Genomic DNA, 19,472 nt, shown 5'->3' with positions numbered 1-19,472 from the left:
GTCTCTCCCTCTCTATCTCTCACACACACCCTCTCTCTTACACCCATCACTGTCACACACCCTCTCTCTCACACCCATCACTGTCACACACCCTCTCTCTCACGCCCTTTCTAACACACACCCTCTCTCACACGCCCTCTCTCACACACACCCTCTATCTTACACCCATCACTCTCTCACACTCTCTCTCCAAAAACCATCACTCTACCAGGTAACAAAAGTAGCTGGAAGCCAACATTTGTTACCTGGCTCCCAGGAATGTCCTAGCTGCGCCAAGTGAGATGCCCCAGGCGTCCAGATCACACACAGCATGTGGCTTTGCCACAAGGAAATCATGCTTATGGAATATTTGATTAAGGATTTTCACCGGCTACGTAGATTTTTTTTTATTTCACCATTTGACCTCTGAGGGGTCAGGTGAAAGGTCATGGATGAACCAGGAAGCCAGGAGGTCTGTGGGTAGCAAGATTGATAGCTGTGTGTCTGTGGTACCGGTTATAGAGTTTCTATCCTGTCCTGTTGTATGTGGCTGATGAACATATTGAGGTGACTAGTTATTATATAGTTATGTTGCCCATTTGAAGCTACCGGTTATATTGGTCAACACTGATTCAGGAAACAGCCAATGGACTGCAGTTCATTAAACAGTATATCATTTCCTATTTTCAAAGTATAATTTGGGCAAAACAATTGTTATGTTTGACAGCAAATCTACATATTCACAGTGTCTCTCTCACACACACATACACTCTCCTTTTATCTTTCTCACACACCCCCACACCAGGGGGTCAAATGGAAGGAGGCACTGGGAACCGTTGCTAGCTAAATGGGATTCTAGAAGGCCCAGGGTGCTTGGATGAGGTGATGTCACAATAGTATGGAACACCATAAATCTGCTTTAAACCCTGAAGTTCTGCTTAGCGAATGCCCCAGTGAGGTCATGAATCTACAGCAGATGGGCCACTGTTACTAGCCACAGATGTACAGCAATCAAATACAACCACCTTTGCAAGGTTTTCAGCCAGTCAATAGTTACAAATATAAACTGGCATAGTGGGTCATTTCCCTCAAATTAGGTAGTGAAACCTCATTTTGAGGAGATTGGTATGTATAAACCATTCCATAATATCCATACCATAATAATGTTTAGAAATGATACAAATATCACCTCTGTCATTCACACTTGTTCCAAATCTGTCTGGAAAAAAGGTGGTTGTGTTTGATTGCTTTGTGGCCAGTAACAGTGGCCCATCTGCTGGTAGAATAATTAGGTTAATTATCCATCAGTTTTATCGTTGATTGTTCCCTCAACACAAATGGCTCTCCATTAGCTTGCAGTTAGCCACTCTAATTGTGGGACAATTTCAACAACAACAAAAGTGTAATTTTCTCTTGTCACCGTCACCCCTCTTGCATTCTCACAGTGGAAGCGGCCATATTGTTGACAGACTACAATTTTCTATGAACCTACTGAAAAGGGTTAGGCTAAAATTATGTATCCATGTCATCGGAAAGACAAATGGTGGGAGGTCTTTCTCCTGAAACAAGAATGCCAATCTTCCTCTCCTCCATCGCTCCCTCTCCATCTCTGATTCCCTCCTTCCCTCAGTTCTCCATCCATCCCTTCTTCCTGCATCCCCCTCCCCCTACCCTCCATCCTAGTTTTGTCTAGTTCTGCTGACAGTGTCTCTGGAGTGTTTAGCAAATGAATGACAAAAAGTGAATGAGAAAGCTACTCATTAATTAGCAATCTATTTTAATAAAGTTTTCATTTTTGTACTGTAATAATGTTTTTGTTTGTGCCTGGTAGCTGAGATGTAGTTATTTGTCACATTGTTGTAGTTCTGCTGTGTGGAAGTATACAGAAAGTCACTGGAATATGGAGTCTGGACATAGTTTTATAGCAGCTGAACACCCAGAGCATGGCGGTAGAATGATCCCCTCACGCTCTGGGACTCATCACCTTGACAACCCCCAACAGCAGACTGGGAATGTGTACTATGTTGATAAGGTTCTGTTCCTGTCAAACTCCAGAGCCTTTCAGCGTCCTGCTCCACTTGGAGATACAGCTGGTCTGTTCTGGGCTAGGCTAGGGGGATCTGTTCTGGGCTAGGCTAGGGTGGTCTGTTCAGGGGCTAGGCTGAGCTAGACTGAGATGAGGCAGGGCTAAGCTAGTGTTGGGTTGGGCTGGACTGGGGCATTAGTCATATCTGCAATCACCATGTGACTTGTGACTGGGCACTAATTCAATTTGAACAGCTTGTGTGTGTGTGTGTGAGAGAGAGAGAGAAAGAAAGAATGAGATTGGTGTGTAGGCTAGTGTAGGTGTACCTCAGTGAGTAATGTGAAGGCCAGACAGTGTATCAGTGTGGTGGAGACTGATGCGTCTACCCAGAAAACATGACATTTCCACATCTGGGCTGAGAGGAGGGGGGAGAGAGGGGGAGGCAGCAAACCTCACCCCTGGATAGGCTACTCAAGAGGGAGGCAGAGGAAGGGAGGGAAATAAGATTATGATTAAGGTTATGGTCATCCAGAGGAGATGGTTAGGGTTATGGTTGTGGTCATCCGGAGGTGATGGGCTGTTCTGCACTGGGATCTGTCTAGAGGTTGTGCAGCTTGTCCCCTGGAATTCATTTCCACTTTTGACTCCGTGGTCACCCCCCCCTTTCGCTCTGGGTCAGTGAGGGAGCCAACTCAGCCCAGCTTCGCAGCCACCGGACTAGGGTCGTGGGGTGGACACAGGAAGGGGGTCTCCCTGTCCTGGAGCTTGTGTCCCAGTTAGATAGGAGAGTTGTGGGAAGGCTAAGGGGGAGGGATTTAGGATCCAGGTTGAAGGTCAGTAGAGACACAATCCCTCTGCATGTGTGTTCGGAGAACACAAGCTGTCAGCCAGCAGGATCACCGTTTCAGTTTGGACATTTTTGCAGTTTGTTGGTTTGTACAAATGCTTGGTGTGCATTCTACCATGAGAGAGAGTGGTACGAAGTGTGGTCCATTCTGCTGAGTTCATCATCGGCAGGAGGCTCCCAGCCCTACAGGACACTTACCACACACGTTGCCTAAGGAAAGCCGGCAGGATTCTCTAAAAGACTGTTACCACCCATCCTTCAGTCTCTTTACCCCGTTGCCTTCTGGCAGGTGTTACCGAAGCATCCGGTCGCGCACACGATTTACTGCACACTAGTCACTTATACTCTGTCACTTTCAGCTACTGGTTGCACTATCAGTAACATTGCACTACTGTACCTCACTGTACTTCACCATCAGGCTCCTGTATGGTCATTGACATAGTCAATTATAGTCAGTTGCGTTGTCTTGTCTTAAGAATTTCAGTGCCCAGTCTGACCTTGTGTTGTTCTGTGTACCTGACAAATAAAAGACTTGAACTTGAACACAGAAAAACCCCCTCCTCTCTTGCTCTTCCCTGTTGGCTTTACCAGCTTGTAATTGTTTTAGAGAAATGTTCTGTTCAAAATGCCCTGGAATTTCAATCATTACAGCAGCTTATACACATACAGATGAACATACTCCCTGTGAAACTGATGTGTCAGTGTAGTTCTGCACAACCATGCAGCGCTATCTTGGGAAACTAATGAGCTCTACACCATGATAGTGGTTCTGTGTCTAGACGACCATGGTGGTGGTTCTGTGTCTAGACGCAGTGCACAGGAGAATGGCCGAGTCATTTGGGTCCAAATCAATATTGCCCATAAAACTGACGTTTTTTCAACGGGCATCGACCCTCCCAATGACAACACAATTGTTGTTCGATCCAGTTGGAACCAACTAAAACCCTTATTATACCCTCCGTCCCTCCTCCTCCCCCCTTTCCTATGCCCCTCCCACTCTCCTACGCCCCTCCCCCTCTCCAGCCTCTCCATCTCCCCTCTCATGTAGTGTGGATGTTAAATGTGTAGTGTCTCCATTCTCCGTAACAGTTTCGGGCCAGAACACAAGTAGGTCGGACTGGCCGAAGTGGAGGAGATACCACAGCACTGAGGCAGGGAGAGAGAGAGGAGATGCCACAGGACTGAGGCAGGGAGAGAGAAGCCTAACACACACACTCATGCACACCCACGCTTTGATGTTGTCATCTATTACATCAATGTTGTTCAAGCAGAACTATTGCATTATTGCATTGCTTTATGCATAATATTTTACTCTCTTCCTCTGTCCATTTACATTTACATTTACCAGACACTCTTATCCAGAGCGACTTACAGTAAGTACAGGGACATTCTCAAGTAGGGTGAAGTGCCTTGCCCAAGGACACAACGTCATTTGGCTAGGCCCGGAATTGAACTGGCAACCTTCAGATTACTAGCCCGATTCCCTAACCGCTCAGCCACCTGACTCCTGTCCATCTCTCTCTCTTTGTCCATCTCTCTCTCTCTCTCTCCCTCCACCATTCACTGATGCTTCAGTCATGGCAGCAGCTTGTAAAGCAAGGAGAGAGGAGTGGATCTGTTTCTTTCATTAAAGTAGCTTGATTCCTTGTGCCCCAGTGCACTACTACCCTGAGGCTTCCTGCCTTCTCCCTCTCTCTCTACATCTCTCTCTCGCTCTCTCTCTCTCTACATCCCTCTCTGTATATATATATCACTGTCTCTCTCTCTACATCTCTTTCTGTATATATCACTGTCTCTCTTGCTACATCTCTCTCTCTCTCTCTCTACATCTCTCTCTGTATATCACACACTCTCACAACATCAAACTGTTCACATATCTTTCCTGCTCATGACCTCCATAACCTACTTTAGCTTCTCTTCCTCCTCCTCTCCTCCTCTCTCCTTCTCCTCTTCCTCCTGTTCCTCCACCTCCGGTTTCTCCCTCTCCTCCTCTGGCTTCTCCTCTTCCTCCTCCTCTTCTCCTCTCTCCTTCTCCTCCTCTACCTGCTTCTCCCCTCTCCTTCTCCTCCTCTGGCTTCTCCTCCTCCTCCTGTTCCTCCTCCTCTGGCTTCTCCTTCTCCTCCTGTTCCTCCTCCTCCTCTAAGCTTGTTAAACCCCCAGACTAGAGGAGTTCTTCGTAAATGAAGGACAGTCCAGAACGGGGCTGCTGTGAGTGTGTGCTACGTCGCCCCCTAGAGTCAGACACAATCACCTGCAGGCTGCAGAGATAACAGCAGATAACATCCTCTCTTAAGATTGGTATTATTGTTCTGACTATTGGACAGCAAAAGTAAAAGAGAGATACAGGTTAGGAATACAATTTTAGTTTGGTGTCCTATTTATCTGGCATGCAATAGAAATGGAATGTCATGGAGGAGGTATAGTGGGTTCTAGCAATAAACAATAAAACGAGAGAGGATTTTTTTTTTTTCAGAGTTACAAACAGTTTTACAAATCTTCAGATCTGAGAGTTGCGAGAGAACACTACTAGGATTTGCAAACTCGTAACTGTGTGAGCATACCTGGGCATATCTTTGAAATATGGATGTTTCATATTCAGCTCTGAAAGAATACGAGTGGAAATGTTATGTAATTCGCCCTTTCAAAAGCCTAAATTCAACTTTGCAAAACCTTTTTACAAACATACAAACACCAGTTTTCAGATTACAATTTACGAAGTTTCAAACATGGCAACAACCAAAAGACACAGAGAGAACCGTTACAAATATGAAACTCTGCAAAACATTGTAAAAAAGTGGAACAAAAATATTCTGACTTTTGAAACTGAATTTTGATTGTCTAAACTTTTTTGACCTGATCAGATTAGATTTCTTTTTTTGAGCATTCAAAACTTTTGATGACCTATTGAAAAAAACTTTGGGGGATTATAATTATTTGATGGCCTTTCAAAACCTTTTTTATGGTTTCGAATCATCGCATGATATCCATGGCCATACATATGAGACATTATGACCTTCGCCTGTGCATGTGGCTTTGTAGTTCTAACAGTTGCCAGCTACAGTAACTTGCTACACACAGTACCTCCCGGAGAGAACAAAAAACGGACATAGGCCATAGCTGCTAGACAAACAGGGCGACACCACCTAGCAATAACGCCACCCTGGGCTGTATATTTTTTGTCAGCTGTAACTAGCTATGCAAGTAGCAAAACTTACTTAAGACTTGTTGTTCACTATGTTGTAGGTTGTTGGTCAAGTAGTCCCCTTAACTGGTTACTAGGATAAAAATTCCTGGAGAGCAACCATTAGTTACATTACATTTGAGTCATTTAGCAGATGCTCTTATCCAGAACGACATACAGTAAGTACAGGGACATTCCCCCAATGCAAGTAGGGTGAAGTGCCTTGCCCAAGGACACAACATAATTTGGCACGGCAGGAAATCGCATCAGCAACCTTCAGATTAATTCCGCCTGATTACTGTACATGCAAGTCTAAAATTGGTTAAATGTATGATGCGCTTGTCGATCAGTCCTCCTACCACATGGCATGATACTTGCTGAGCAACAGCGCAAACACAGGAATACACTACAGTAGCTAACAATGTTCATGCTAAATAAGTATTTAGCTGCTTGACTTGTGAGACTGCTAACCAAAAGAACAAAGGGGAACCCACTGGTCTAGCAGATTAAGACATGTTCGTAGGTACCTAGCGAAAAGTAGCCTCAACTTTCCTAGACTTTTGGCTGCGGTACTAATGCTGAGGGCTCGCCGATATTGCCGTCTGTCTTACTAGAACGGTGTATCTATGCGTCGTTGCTAACGTGTGCTGACGTTGTGACTGTGTGTGTGTGCGTATGTGAGAGAGACACGTGAGTGACAGAGAGACAGAGGAAGAGCAGGGAAAGGAAATAGCGTAAAAAAAGAATAATAAGAATGAAACCTAATATGTGTCGGAAACACTGATGTGTGTAGTATGTGTGTGTGGGCAGTATGTGTGTGTGGGCAGTATGTGTGTGTGTCTGCTCATCCATCTGGGTGTGCCTCTGTGACAGAGATCTTACAGCTCCTCTCCACAGTCAGAGGGCTAGGCCATTAGAGACCTTTCTCAGAGAGAGGTATTTGTGTATTGCATAATGGCGCCCAGTCACATTCTGTCCGTGTTTAGTGAAGGAAAAGTTAAGACCTGGTTTAATCATCTTAATGTGTGTTTTTTATATTGTGTTTACTATGGCAGTGTTCCATTCCTCTGAGGTTTCAGCTGTGTCTGGTACCAAAGTAGTGATTAGATGATGTGTTTGTTTGTGTTTTTCTTTTTATCTGCAATCAAGTTGTCTGAGCCAGCGCCTAATCAAGATGTGAAATGAGACTTTATATTCCACTCTTTCCCCCACCCCTTCCGTCTTTCTCTATCTCCCTCCATATCTCTCTCTCCCTGTCTCTCTCCCTTTACTTCTCTCTCTCTATCTTCTCCCCCCCCAATCCACCCCCCAGCGGTGGTGGTTCCAGATGGGGGGCCAGAGAGGTGCGGGGGGCTGGGGGACGGGGCCAGTGAGGAGGATCTGTACGAAGACTTCCACAGCTCCTGCCATCGCTTCGGCCACCCTGGAGGAGGAGGCGAACAACTAGCCATCAACGAGGTAGGACAGTCCTCCTTCGTCTCTCCCTCCACCTCTCCCTCTCTCTCTCTCCTCCACCTCTCCCTCTCTCTCTCTCTCTCTCTCTCTCTCTCTCCCTCTCTCCCTCCGCCTCTCCCTCTCTATCTCTCCCTCCACCTGTCCCCGCACCTATCCCTCTCTCTTCTTCCACCTCTCTCTCTCTATCTCTACCTCCACCTCTACTTCCACCTCTCCCGCTCTCTTTACCTCCACCTCCACCTCTCCCTCTCTCTCTACCTCAACCTCCACCTGTCCCTCTCTATCACCCCCTCTCTTTCTCTCTCACTCCACCTCCCCCTCTCTGTCTCTCTCCCTCCTTTTCCCTCTCTCTCTCCTTCCCTCTCTCTATCTCCCTCTCTATTTAACTCCCTCCATTTCTCACCCACTCTCATTCTCTCTCCCTCTCTCTTTTTCTCACTGTTCTGTTTTCTTTGTGTGTTTGCGAGAAAGACATGAGAGATATTGAGATAGTGAGTTTGTGACAGAGGCATTACATTTGTTCACCATCATACTCAGTGACACATGCATGTATGTTGGTAGTACATGGTTACTACATGTGTAGTTTATGATTACTACATAGGTACTACACGAGTACCACATGGCAACAACAACTTATTGTGGGTTTTGCTGCTGTAATTACAGATAATTTGCTACAGTTTGCTGCTGTTTATGAATGATATTCCTGGTGCATTCTGGGTATGCACCACCTCTTCGGCGATCTAACCCTCTGGCTTAGGTACTATTGGTCAGTTGGTCATCCCTCACACTTCTTGGTTATCATGCAGCGTAAACGAATCAGATCCCGACAAACCACAAGGGCATCGCAGCAGAACAGCCTTGTCCATTGACCTGCAGCACAGCTCTCATTACGTTACATCTTATAACGAGAAGATGTAACACACTATCATATTCAGAGCTACCAGACAATGCTTGAAGGGAAAGAGGTGAGAAGAGGATGTAAAGATAAGGATAGTGCTACCAGGGCGTTGCTTAGCCACAGTGCTACAATGGCGATGCTTAGCCACACTGTTACCATGGCGATGAGCCATTGTCAACAGGGGAGCATCAGCTGCTGGGTCATGGGGACTGTTGCCATGGAAACCATCCCTGGGACTAGGTGATGCATGAGAGCATAGAAACATAATTTACACTGTCTCTAACGCTCTGCATACTATTGCTTCAGAGATGAGGATCACTGTGTACATTATGAGTTGTGTGGCAGGAATCATGTTGAGTACATATACAGTTTATTAATATACAGACATTTCTATCCAAACAAACATTCAGATGTTCAGAGGGCAGCAGCAGAAGAGGGTTCTGTTGGGAGGGTGAGCAACCCTGCTGCTGTGTTCACACCTGAGGATTCACACACACCTCCACCCACATACACACACTCACTCTTGCCTGTCCCCCACACACACTCACACACACACTCAGATCCCCTGTTTCCCTGCCCTTCACACAAACTCTCACACACACTCATACCCCCACCCTCTTTATCCCACACACACATTCACATTTTATCATTCTGGATCCTCCCTCCACCTCCCCATCCCCCGCCCCCTCCCCAGGGTTGCTAAGGCCTGCCTCCACCTCTCCGTATCCAGGATACGGGCCCACTCAGACATCTGATTGGCTGCTCGTGGTGGGAAGGAGAGAGAGATACACAGATAGAAACACAGAGAGAAAGAGAGGGGAGGGAGGGAGAGAGAAAGAGAGAGAGAAAGCAAGAGAGAGAGCAAGAGAGCAAGATAGAGAGAGAGAGAGAGAGAGAGAGAGAGAGAGAGAGAGAGAGAGAGAGAGAGAGAGAGAGAGAGCGATCCAGGAAGCTAGATGGATGTCCGTTCTCATAGAGCTCCAGGCAGACAGAGCACCATTTTAGCTTTAGTGCTCACTAAAAAGGAGAGAGGAGTAGAGGGAGAGAGCTGCCATGTTAGAGCAGCAGGGCGAGCCGTGATCACGTAACCCAGACGAGGAACGGCAGAAGACTACAGAGGAGGTAAAGGAGGAGAATGAGGAGCCAGAAGAGAGAGATACAGCATCGCTTCCTGACAAGACGAAGAAGTAGCCAGTGACACGAGGGAGGACGCGAGAGAGAGAGAGAGAGAGAGAGAGAGAGAGAGAGAGAGAGAGAGAGAGAGAGCGAGAGAGGAAAGCCACACACTCACTCAAACACATATACGTACACACACTGAAACACAAACATACACTCACTCAAACACATACACACACGCTAATACACACACTCAAACACACACAAAGCCTTCGAGGCCAGGAAGGCAGCACCGTGGCAGGGGAGCAGAGAGGCGGTGTTGTCGGAGAAGAAAGAAGAGGAGGAGAGAGGAGAGCAGAACAGGAGGTGGAAAGGAGGGGGGCGACGGCGGCGTCAGCAGGAGCAGGACCGATCGCTGTGTGGTGCGGCAGCGGGGGGGGCGGTGAGGGAGCGTCGGAGGAGGGGGCAGGAGGGCGGGGCAGGCGGAGGGGCGGGTGGAGGGGACATGGCCCGGGGAGGAGGGTCCCAGAGGGGTCGTCAGCGCTTCGGCCTGCTCAACACCTTACTACGCTGCAACCTGCACCCCGACACCCAGAAGGTGGTGGTCTTCATCATCATGGTGCTCCTCGTCATCATCAACGTGGTGCTGATGTTCCTGCTCGCCTTCCAGTAGACACACACATACACACATTCATACACAGACAGACACACTAAAACACACACTCACACACACATTCATACACACACAGTAGCATCTATTTACACACAGACACGGCTCACATATTGATATACGTGCAAACCCGCTGCACCTAGATGGATAAGTAGACACACGCACTCACCCTCCATTTCTGCTCCTGCCGGCCTCTCAGTAAACACACACACACATACGTGTGGTGCATCGCTGAGGAAGAGAGGAGGGAAAGATAACAGAGCATTGTGTTAATGGGACTCCTGGGAGGAAGGACAAAAACACAGGTAAAACACCAATGGCCAACTACACTAACAATACTACACTAACAATACTACACCAATAATACCACACAAACAATACTATACTAATAATACTACACAAACAACACTACACCAATAATACTACACAAACAATACTACACTAATACTACTGCAGTAATAATACTACACAAACAATACTACACTAATAATACTACACTAACAATACTACACTAATAATACTACTTTAACATACCTACTCTAATATTATTAGTCTAACACTACTACCCTAACACTCATACCCTAAAACTACTACACAGCTATACTGTACTGCATCCTACTAGACAGAAGTGTTGTACACAATACTGCATACAACCACACAGCACTGAATATAGAGGGCAGCGTTAGAAATATTTTGTTGTTGGCTGTGCAAGTGATGTGCTGACATGTATTCTTCAGATATTTTGGAAGAACTGTTGGGAAGAGTCTATCATTGGTGATGCCAAATGGATGGACTGTGTGTGTAGTCTAGGTTTGTGAGTTTGTGTTCTGTAGAGGTGTGTGTTCTGTGGAGGTGTGTGTTCTGTGGAGGTGTGTGTTCTGTAGAGGTGTGTGTTCTCTGGAGGTGTGTGTTCTGTAGAGGTGTGTGTTCTGTGGAGGTGTGTGTTTTGTAGAGGTGTGTGTTTTGTAGAGGTGTGTGTTCTGTAGAGGTGTAACCCTAACCCATTGGGGAGTGTGACTCCAGGGTGAATGTACACCACATATGCCCCTGGTACAGTAGATATGTCCTGGCACAGTAAATATATCCTGGTACAGTAGATATATCCTGGCACAGTAGATATATCCTGGTACAGTAGATATGCCCTGGTACAGTAAATATATCCTGGTACAGTAGATATATCCTGGCACAGTAGATATATCCTGGTACAGTAGATATGTCCTGGTACAGTAGATATGCCCTGGTACAGTAAATATATCCTGGTACAGTAGATATATCCTGGCACAGTAGATATATCCTGGTACAGTAGATATGTCCTGGTACAGTAGATATGCCCTGGTACAGTAGATATGTCCTGGCACAGTAGATATATCCTGGTACAGTAGATATGTCCTGGTACAGTAGATATGCCCTGGTACAGTCAATATGTCCTGGTACAGTAGATATATCCTGGTACAGTAGATATGTCCTGGTACAGTCAATATGTCCTTGAGCAGTAGGACCTGCTATTCACACTGGAAATATGAAGATTTTCACTTCTAATCGAAGAAAGGAGATTGTGTGGGTGTGTAACCTAGAAACAGGCCCATGTTCCCCCTCACCATGGTGATGGAAATACTGTCCTCACCCTAGCCACAACCTTTACCTTGCCCACTACTACATAAATACTGTCCTCACCTGTAGGATGCTACACCACCTGTCCTCACCTTAACCAGTACTGCATCACCTGTCCTCTGGACCTGGTGCTGGTCTCCCGTGCTCTGGACCTGGTGCTGGTCTCACCTGCTCTGGACCTGGTGCTGGTCTCCCCTGCTCTGGACCTGGTGCTGGTCTCCCGTGCTCTGGACCTGGTGCTGGTCTCACCTGCTCTGGACCTGGTGCTGGTCTCCCCTGCTCTGGACCTGGTGCTGGTCTCACCTGCTCTGGACCTGGTGCTGGTCTCCCCTGCTCTGGTAGCTGGTGCTGGTCTCACCTGCTCTGGACCTGGTGCTCGTCTCCCCTGCTCTGGACCTGGTGCTGGTCTCACCTGCTCTGAACCTGGTGCTGGTCTCACCTGCTCATGTTGCTCTATCTGTATGCAACATCTTGCTTATCCTACGTTGCCCTGCCCAGGGACTGCGGTAAAAAATTAGCCGGCTGGCTAAAACCGGCACTTTTACTGAAACTTTGTTTAATGTGCACTGTCCCTGTAAAAAATAAACTAAATAAACTAAGTAGGTACCCAACCCTAGCCCTAGCTGTTGCCTGGGTAACGGTGCTCTGGTGGACTCCCCTCGCTTTCCTGAAAAGCATCTGCAGGGTGCTCTCCCATTGGCTGAGCCGCCAGGTGAGGTGTGTGGTGATGATGTCACCTGGAGGTGTGTGGTGATGATGTCACCCTGAGGTGTGTGGTGATGATGTCACCCTGAGGTGTGTGGTGATGATGTCACCCTGAGGTGTGTGGTGATGATGTCACCCCCAGCTGATCAGTGATGGTGGCGTGGTGTTTGCTGAGGCGCTCTGGGACCACGTCACCATGGACGACCAGGAGTTGGGCTTCAAGGCTGGGGACGTGATCGAGGTTATAGACGCCAGCAACAAGGAGTGGTGGTGGGGGCGAATCCTGGACAGCGAAGGCTGGTTCCCTGCCAGCTTTGTACGAGTGAGTTCCTGTCACCTTCATGTCTAGTATCTACAATGTATCTAGTTTCTAGTGTCTATAATGGTCCTAGTATTTATAACATTTAGTAAAAAAATCTAGTGTTTCAAAAGTCTCTACTGTGATTTTCACCATCTAATGATCTAAATGGTAAATAGTCATTGTAATTCATGCAGTTTTGAGTAATGTCAGGGGGTTTGTGTTGGGGTGGCCCAGCTAAGTGATGTCAGGGGGCCCGGGGTCTCGTGGTGACATGACGCTTTGCCCCCCAGCTGCGTGTGAACCAGGATGAGCCCATGGAGGACTTCCTGTCCCAGCTGGAGGAGGAGGCTTCGGGGAAGGAGGAGCGGGCGTGGGGCGGGCTGGGTGCGGCGCTGCCCTGCAGGGACCAGATGAGGACCAACGTCATCAACGAGATCATGAGCACAGAGAGAGACTACATCAAGCACCTGAAAGACATCTGTGAGGTGAGAGGAACCGAGTCCAGGTTCAAAGGTCAAACATACATACTCACTACTACGATAGTTTAACAACTCCCCAGATAACATGACACTACTGAATGGTATCTAGCTCTGTAGCACACTTTAATGTCCCCAAGAACAAAGTGGCACAGAGCCCAAGAAGGCGGAGACACAGACGCAGAACCCCAAACTCAGCACACTGAGGGTTTATTCTGACTTCAAGTGACGGACTAGTGAACCCATCAGACCCTGTAAACACACCATGTTCCACTCTGAACACAGCATTTTCCACTCTGAACACATGATGTTCCACTCTGTAAACACACATGACAACGTATTGCTGGCATTGCTGTGATGACACTGCGTGTGCAGGGCTATATCCGGCAGTGTCGTAAGAGGACGGACATGTTCAGCGAGGAGCAGCTGGTCACCATCTTTGGGAACATCGAGGAGATCTACCGCTTCCAGAGGAGCTTCCTCAAGGACCTGGAGAGAAGGTTCCAGACCGAGCGGCCACACCTCAGCGAGATAGGCAGCGTGTTCCTGGATCACGTGAGCACCTCACACACCTCACACACACCCTCACGCATCACACACACTCCCACGCATCACACACCTCACACACACAACAGTGGCTGGGCATAGCTCAGTGGTAGAGTAGTTGACTTCAGATCCAGAGATCGCAGTTTAAATCCAAAACCTTCTCTCTGTCTCTCACAGCAAACAGACTTCCAGATCTACTCTGAGTACTGCAACAACCACCCGAATGCCTGTGTGCATCTCTCCCGGCTCATGAAGGTCAACAAGTATGTGTTCTTCTTCGAGGCCTGCCGCCTGCTGCAGAAGATGATCGACATCTCGCTGGATGGCTTTCTGCTCACTCCCGTCCAGAAGATCTGCAAGTACCCGCTACAGCTGGCTGAACTGCTGAAATACACCAATCCCACACATAGGTACACACACAGCTTTATACACAAGTTTGTTTTAATATCCTAGTGAGGACTGACCATTCACTAAATAGTGTTATCCATAACGTTAACCATTAATGTACTTTTAACTCAATCACTAATTCCTAACCCTAACCCCCCTTAAAAACTGTAGATGTAGCATTTGAAGTTGTGGGGCCCAAGATAATATTTGTAGTGTAGTTAAACAAGACAGCACCTGTATACACCAACACAAGCTAGTTCTATTTGTTATAAAACGATGCTGGCACCCTAGTGTCTCTACGCAAACAAGTGCCCTGACCCCTAAACCCAGGGATTACCGGGATGTGGAAGCTGCTCTGAGCGCCATGAAGAACGTTGCTCGACTCATCAACGAGAGGAAGCGCCGCCTGGAAAACGTCCATAAGATCGCCCAATGGCAGAGCTCCATAGAGGACTGGGAGGTGAGCCTCTCATCTCCACCATGAGCTACATCCACTGAGCTACACCCATCACTACCACTAATATATGTATGCATGCAGTCATGGTGTGTGTGTGTCTCCAGGGTGAAGACATCCTTAGTATGAGCTCAGATCTGATCTTCTCCGGGGAGCTGACGAAGATTTCTCCTCCCCAGTGTCGGAGTCAGCAGCGTATGTTCTTCCTGTTCGACCACCAGATGGTCTTCTGCAAGAAGGTACCATATCAGTAGTTACATAACCCTGACCTGTAATGCACATCCACAGTTACATTTGATTTGTTTACGAGACAGTGTCCAAGCCTAGCCACACCAAGACACATTTCAACCTTGGTTGTTCTCTCCCTATCCTATTCCTCTACCCATCTCCTCTCCCCTCCTTCCCCTCACCCTCCCCATCTCCTCTCCCCTCCTCCTCCCTTCTCCCAGGACCTGTTACGCCGGGACATGCTGTACTATAAGGGCCGCATGCTGATGGAGCAGGTGGAGGTGGTGGATGTAGAGGACGGGAGGGAGAAGGACTTGAACGTGAGTGTGAAGAACGGTGTGAAGCTGCACTCAGCCAGTGGAGACTTCCTGCTGTGCGCCAGGAAGCCGGAACAGAAGCAGCGCTGGTTGCAAGCCTTTGCTGACGAGAGGAAACAGGTCCAGAATGACCGTGAGACTGGTGAGAGGAGATCTAGACAGACACATCCAGACCTTACTCTGTGTCCTAGAACCATACACTGTTTTCTAGAACAGTACTATGTGTCCTAGCACATTGTTCTATGGCTTAATATAAATGAAACACCTTGTGATGATTGAATTAATTGAAAAGCAAAATTTATATTGAAAACAATTTAATATTTAAAAGTTATTTTTTCTTCTTCTTTGTAATTACAGGTTTCTCCCTCACCGAGGTGCAGAAGAAACAGGCAATGCTGAACGCCTGCAAAATCCATCCAGCAGGGAAGCCTAAAGGTATGATCCCAGTGTGCTCTCTGGGTAATGTTGTCTTGACAGGGTGAAAGTGAGTGTGGGCCCCAGGCAGGAAGACTCCTTTGAGTTGTATTTACAATGTCTGGATAAAAACAAAAACAAAGTTGTAAATTCCTCCCTCCCCCCCCCCCCTCTCCTCCCTCCCTCCCTCTCTCCCCCCTCTCTCCCTCCCTCTCTTCCCTCCCCCCCTCTCTTCCCTCCCTCTCCTCCACCACCTTTCCTCCCCCATGCAGCTGTGACTCGTCCCTACTATGACTTCCTTCTGCGCCAGAAGCACCCGTCCCTGCCCAGTACCCTGGCACAGCAGCAGGTCTTCCTGCTGGCCGAGCCCAAACGCAAGACCACATTCTGGCACAACATCGGCCGGCTCACGCCCTTCAAGAAGTGAAAGAGAAGAGGGGAGCTATCCGCTCGTGCCTGAACAGACCTTTATAATTCTTCCTCTTTTTGTTCCCCCTTTGTATTTATAACGTCCTAATTGATATTCTGATTATTGTGAAGATAAAGATTATGACAATATTGATTAGGATATTTTTTCTTTGAGAAAGCACTTTATGAGGTTAGGGTTAACAATCAGAATGGGAAAAGCTGTGCTGGACAGTAAGGTTTAGAGAGCGTTGCCATGGGAGAGCGTTGCTACGACTCATAATTATGGTACTAATACTGCTACTGTTCTACTGACTGTGACCATGTGACCATGTGACAGTTGCTCTTTGAAAGACGAGAGAATTGATTTTTTTCAGTGTTTTGTTTTATGTTCAACAAATGCCAACCGCTCACAGTGCCACATGAATTTGTTTTTCTATTGAAGTTTGTTTTCTGTCAAGAAGAAAAAAGAAAGAAAGGGGAACGTTTCTTATTTCTGTGAAAATGTACGAGATAATATTAAGGTTGATTTGAGTGCTGGAGAGAAGCGTTTGGAACCCTAAGGCATTAACCTTTATACTTGTCTATATATACTCATCTATAGATACTAGTCTAGATACTAGTCTATAGATACTAGTCTATAGATACTAGTCTATAGATACTAGTCTAGATACTAGTCTATAGATAAACCCACTCAGCCCCCCACCTGTACCTCTGGAGCCTTACCCTGCTCACTGGAAGCTCATTACTTCTTTTTGGAAGTGCCATCTGAAATCTCATGGATTAAATTTAGCCTAATGGCATGATACATACATACAAACACATGCTTGGAAGCTTCAAAAAAACGTCTCCCTTTTAATGGTTTCAGCAACAGATTCATTTAAGATGAAGCTAGGTAGGGTCAGGGTTGAGGCTAGCAAGGGTTAGGGTTAATGTTAGCTAGGGTAAGGGGTTTGCTAGGGTCAGGGTTAGCTAGGGTCAGGGTTAGCTAGGGTCAGGGTTAGCTAGGGTCAGGGTTAACTAGGGTCAGGGTTAGCTAGGGTCAGGGTTAGCTAGGGTCAGGGTTAGCTAGGGTCAGGGTTAGCTTCTGATCCCTGTGGAGCTGAGCTCCTCATTCCTCCCTCACCTGATGAATGTTCATGAGGCGCTAGTGAGACAGAGTTGTTGAAGCACGGATGAAACCTGGAGAGAAGTAGGGCGGGGGACAATTTACTGACAGGTCCTCTCAAACATCCTAATAGTGCTTGGAACGTTTCTAAATTCACGTTATTGTTTTATCAGTGCTGGCAGTGGGAGAGGTCTGAAGGGTCGATAGCTGTTATGAAGGGACGGTCAGGGTTTGTATGCTGTGACTATGCAGCAACGCTGGAATTATTCCTAGCCTAATATGAACCATTTTTGATGGACTATCACATTTATTTTGATCATTTCCTGATAATCCCTAAAAACATTTATTTTTAGCATTATACTTATTTTGCCTTTCTATATCAAGTTACAAGTAATGTTGATAGTTTTTTTAAAGGTAGCTCTGTGGAGCTTAAACTGAAACTAACTCAAAAAGAGGTTTTGGAGTGTAGTTATACTATAGAGCTGGACATTCACGTCCTGCAGCTCCTCCAGATTGACGCATTGCAAATTAACCATGGCAGGGTGCTTTGTTCAGTTGTAAGGAGTTTCCTAAATATTCTTTTACTTTTTAAAGGGTTCCAGGTCTGCCCAAATACTGAACCTGCATGCAGGAGTGCATGTCTTTACCCAAACCCCAAACATTTGATTTTGAATGAAATATATACTTTTTACTTTTACTTACGGAACTGTTATCAGGTGTGTTGTGTGTAAGATATGAAGCATTGCTCAGAGTTGTCACAAACATGACAGAATATGCTTTGAGCCTTTGAGTATGCCAACAGCTTTCAAGTATGCTAGCTTTCGAGTTTGCTAACTTTCGAGTATGCTAGCTTTTTTGCCCTTGGGTATGCTAGCCTTTGGTATGCTAGCCTTTGGTGTTGCTCTGAGTGACATGCATGTCAGATTTGCCTAAATGTTCAAGCAAATCTCTTCCTGCCAGCGGCACACAGTGCTACATGAAGGAGAGCAGCTGTGTGTTCTCCAGTTTCACTCCTCCCGACATTCTCTTCAATATCTCCCACAATATGTTCTCCTGTAGCCGCTACACAGAATCTGGAATCCTCAAGCTAGTGACAGTCTGTTTCCCAGTGGCAAATAAACAACCGTTTCCATTTCAATAAAAGTCGAGCTGAGCTGACAGCAGATAAAGCTGTTACATGGTCGCCTGATTGGAAAACACGTTCAATGCTAGCCAGGAGAACATGTTTCATGCTAGCCAAGAGAACATGTTTCATGCTAGCCTGGTTAGCTCTATAGATCATGTACCATGCTAGTCTGATTAGGGATCACAGATGGTACATTAACATTCATAAGAAGTATCCCAATAGTTCCTGTTATTCTTGTAATGGTTTACAGTATTTTTTATTTTATTTTATGCATCACTTGGTCTCCATCCTGCTGTTCCAGACAGAATTCGTGTCAGAGTTTCACCTCGTTTGTCTTGGGTTGAGTTGCGCAATTGTTACATTTCTCTAGATTGTTCAAATTGCTAAATGAAAAAGTGTTTGTACATTATATTTGTAAGTGTATGGTTGTTTACATATGCACTCAAATTACGGGAAAATAAAACCTTATGTGTCTCTGGCTCCTGGAAGAACCTTTCTAGTACAGTTTAACCCTAATTATACTGTACTACACATCTAGCTAGATAAGAGGTAGCACAGTAATTACATCATCTAGATAAGAAGTAGGACATTCATCACTGAAAACTGAAAGATGGCTCAATAAGTGCATGTTGACAATCTCATAATTGCATTTATTTGTAACAAATCACAAAATATAAAGTAAATTATTTAACTGAGGCGATGATGACAGGGTAGTCATTCAGGGACTGGGATGGACCAGACAAAAGTAGAGTTTGGAAATAAGGTGTCTTCCTGTAGATCTTAAATGATTTGAATTATTGGTGGTAAAAAAAACAACATTCTGTTAAAAATGTTAGCAGTGATTTGAGATGTTAACTTTGACAAACATCAATAATGAGGCACTTGTGCTCTGGAGCCATGACAAGACACCTATAACCCATTCTGCCTAAGAACACACAACAGTTCCTCCCTATGATGCTTTAAACAGATTTCCTGACCACAGGTGCATAAAAGACTAAAGGCGGAACTCAATCACACTGTACAAGGAAAAGCAGCTATTTAAAACAGAAGCTCAATCGAGTCTTACACATGGAGAAACTAAAATAAGTGTTTTAAAGGGCTCCAAGTTCTAAAAATACAAAATGACAAATTTAGACAGCCCTATCCTCTAGAACAAGACTTAGCGTCACATCCGTTGATGTGTTGTGTAACGTTGTGTGTGTGTTTATACATACACACACAC

General features: G+C 46.2%; 1 protein-coding gene and 1 long non-coding RNA gene across 8 annotated transcripts in view; one reads left to right on the top strand and one right to left on the bottom strand.

Moving 5' to 3' along the window:
• LOC124462464 (rho guanine nucleotide exchange factor 4-like) overlaps window positions 1–18,728 on the top strand; it is a 49,624-nt gene extending 30,896 nt beyond the window's left edge. For 2 of the 7 annotated variants that reach the window (XM_047014038.1, XM_047014040.1), the window contains 10 exons: window positions 7,346–7,491; window positions 12,631–12,810; window positions 13,080–13,274; window positions 13,641–13,820; window positions 13,989–14,221; window positions 14,529–14,658; window positions 14,760–14,891; window positions 15,102–15,339; window positions 15,555–15,632; window positions 15,884–18,728. In XM_047014038.1, coding sequence (XP_046869994.1) covers window positions 7,346–7,491; window positions 12,631–12,810; window positions 13,080–13,274; window positions 13,641–13,820; window positions 13,989–14,221; window positions 14,529–14,658; window positions 14,760–14,891; window positions 15,102–15,339; window positions 15,555–15,632; window positions 15,884–16,038 — 1,667 coding nt within the window. In that variant the 3' untranslated portion in view covers window positions 16,039–18,728. Of the gene's footprint in view, window positions 1–7,345; window positions 7,492–9,997; window positions 10,478–10,641; window positions 10,983–11,852; window positions 12,496–12,630; window positions 12,811–13,079; window positions 13,275–13,640; window positions 13,821–13,988; window positions 14,222–14,528; window positions 14,659–14,759; window positions 14,892–15,101; window positions 15,340–15,554; window positions 15,633–15,883 lie in introns of those variants that run through there. The other 5 variants (XM_047014044.1, XM_047014042.1, XM_047014043.1 and 2 more) reach the window with 5 other exon arrangements.
• Window positions 11,103–12,263, bottom strand: LOC124462465. Its single transcript, XR_006955433.1, has 3 exons — window positions 12,196–12,263; window positions 11,990–12,086; window positions 11,103–11,908 (listed from the first exon to the last, which is right to left on the bottom strand). It is a non-coding gene; the product is annotated as an uncharacterized LOC124462465 (long non-coding RNA).
• Window positions 18,729–19,472: the final 744 nt, after the last annotated feature.

Source organism: Hypomesus transpacificus, unplaced genomic scaffold (assembly GCF_021917145.1).
Source record: "Hypomesus transpacificus isolate Combined female unplaced genomic scaffold, fHypTra1 scaffold_214, whole genome shotgun sequence".
NCBI lineage: Eukaryota > Metazoa > Chordata > Actinopteri > Osmeriformes > Osmeridae > Hypomesus > Hypomesus transpacificus.
This window is presented reverse-complemented; position numbering and strand designations above follow the sequence as displayed.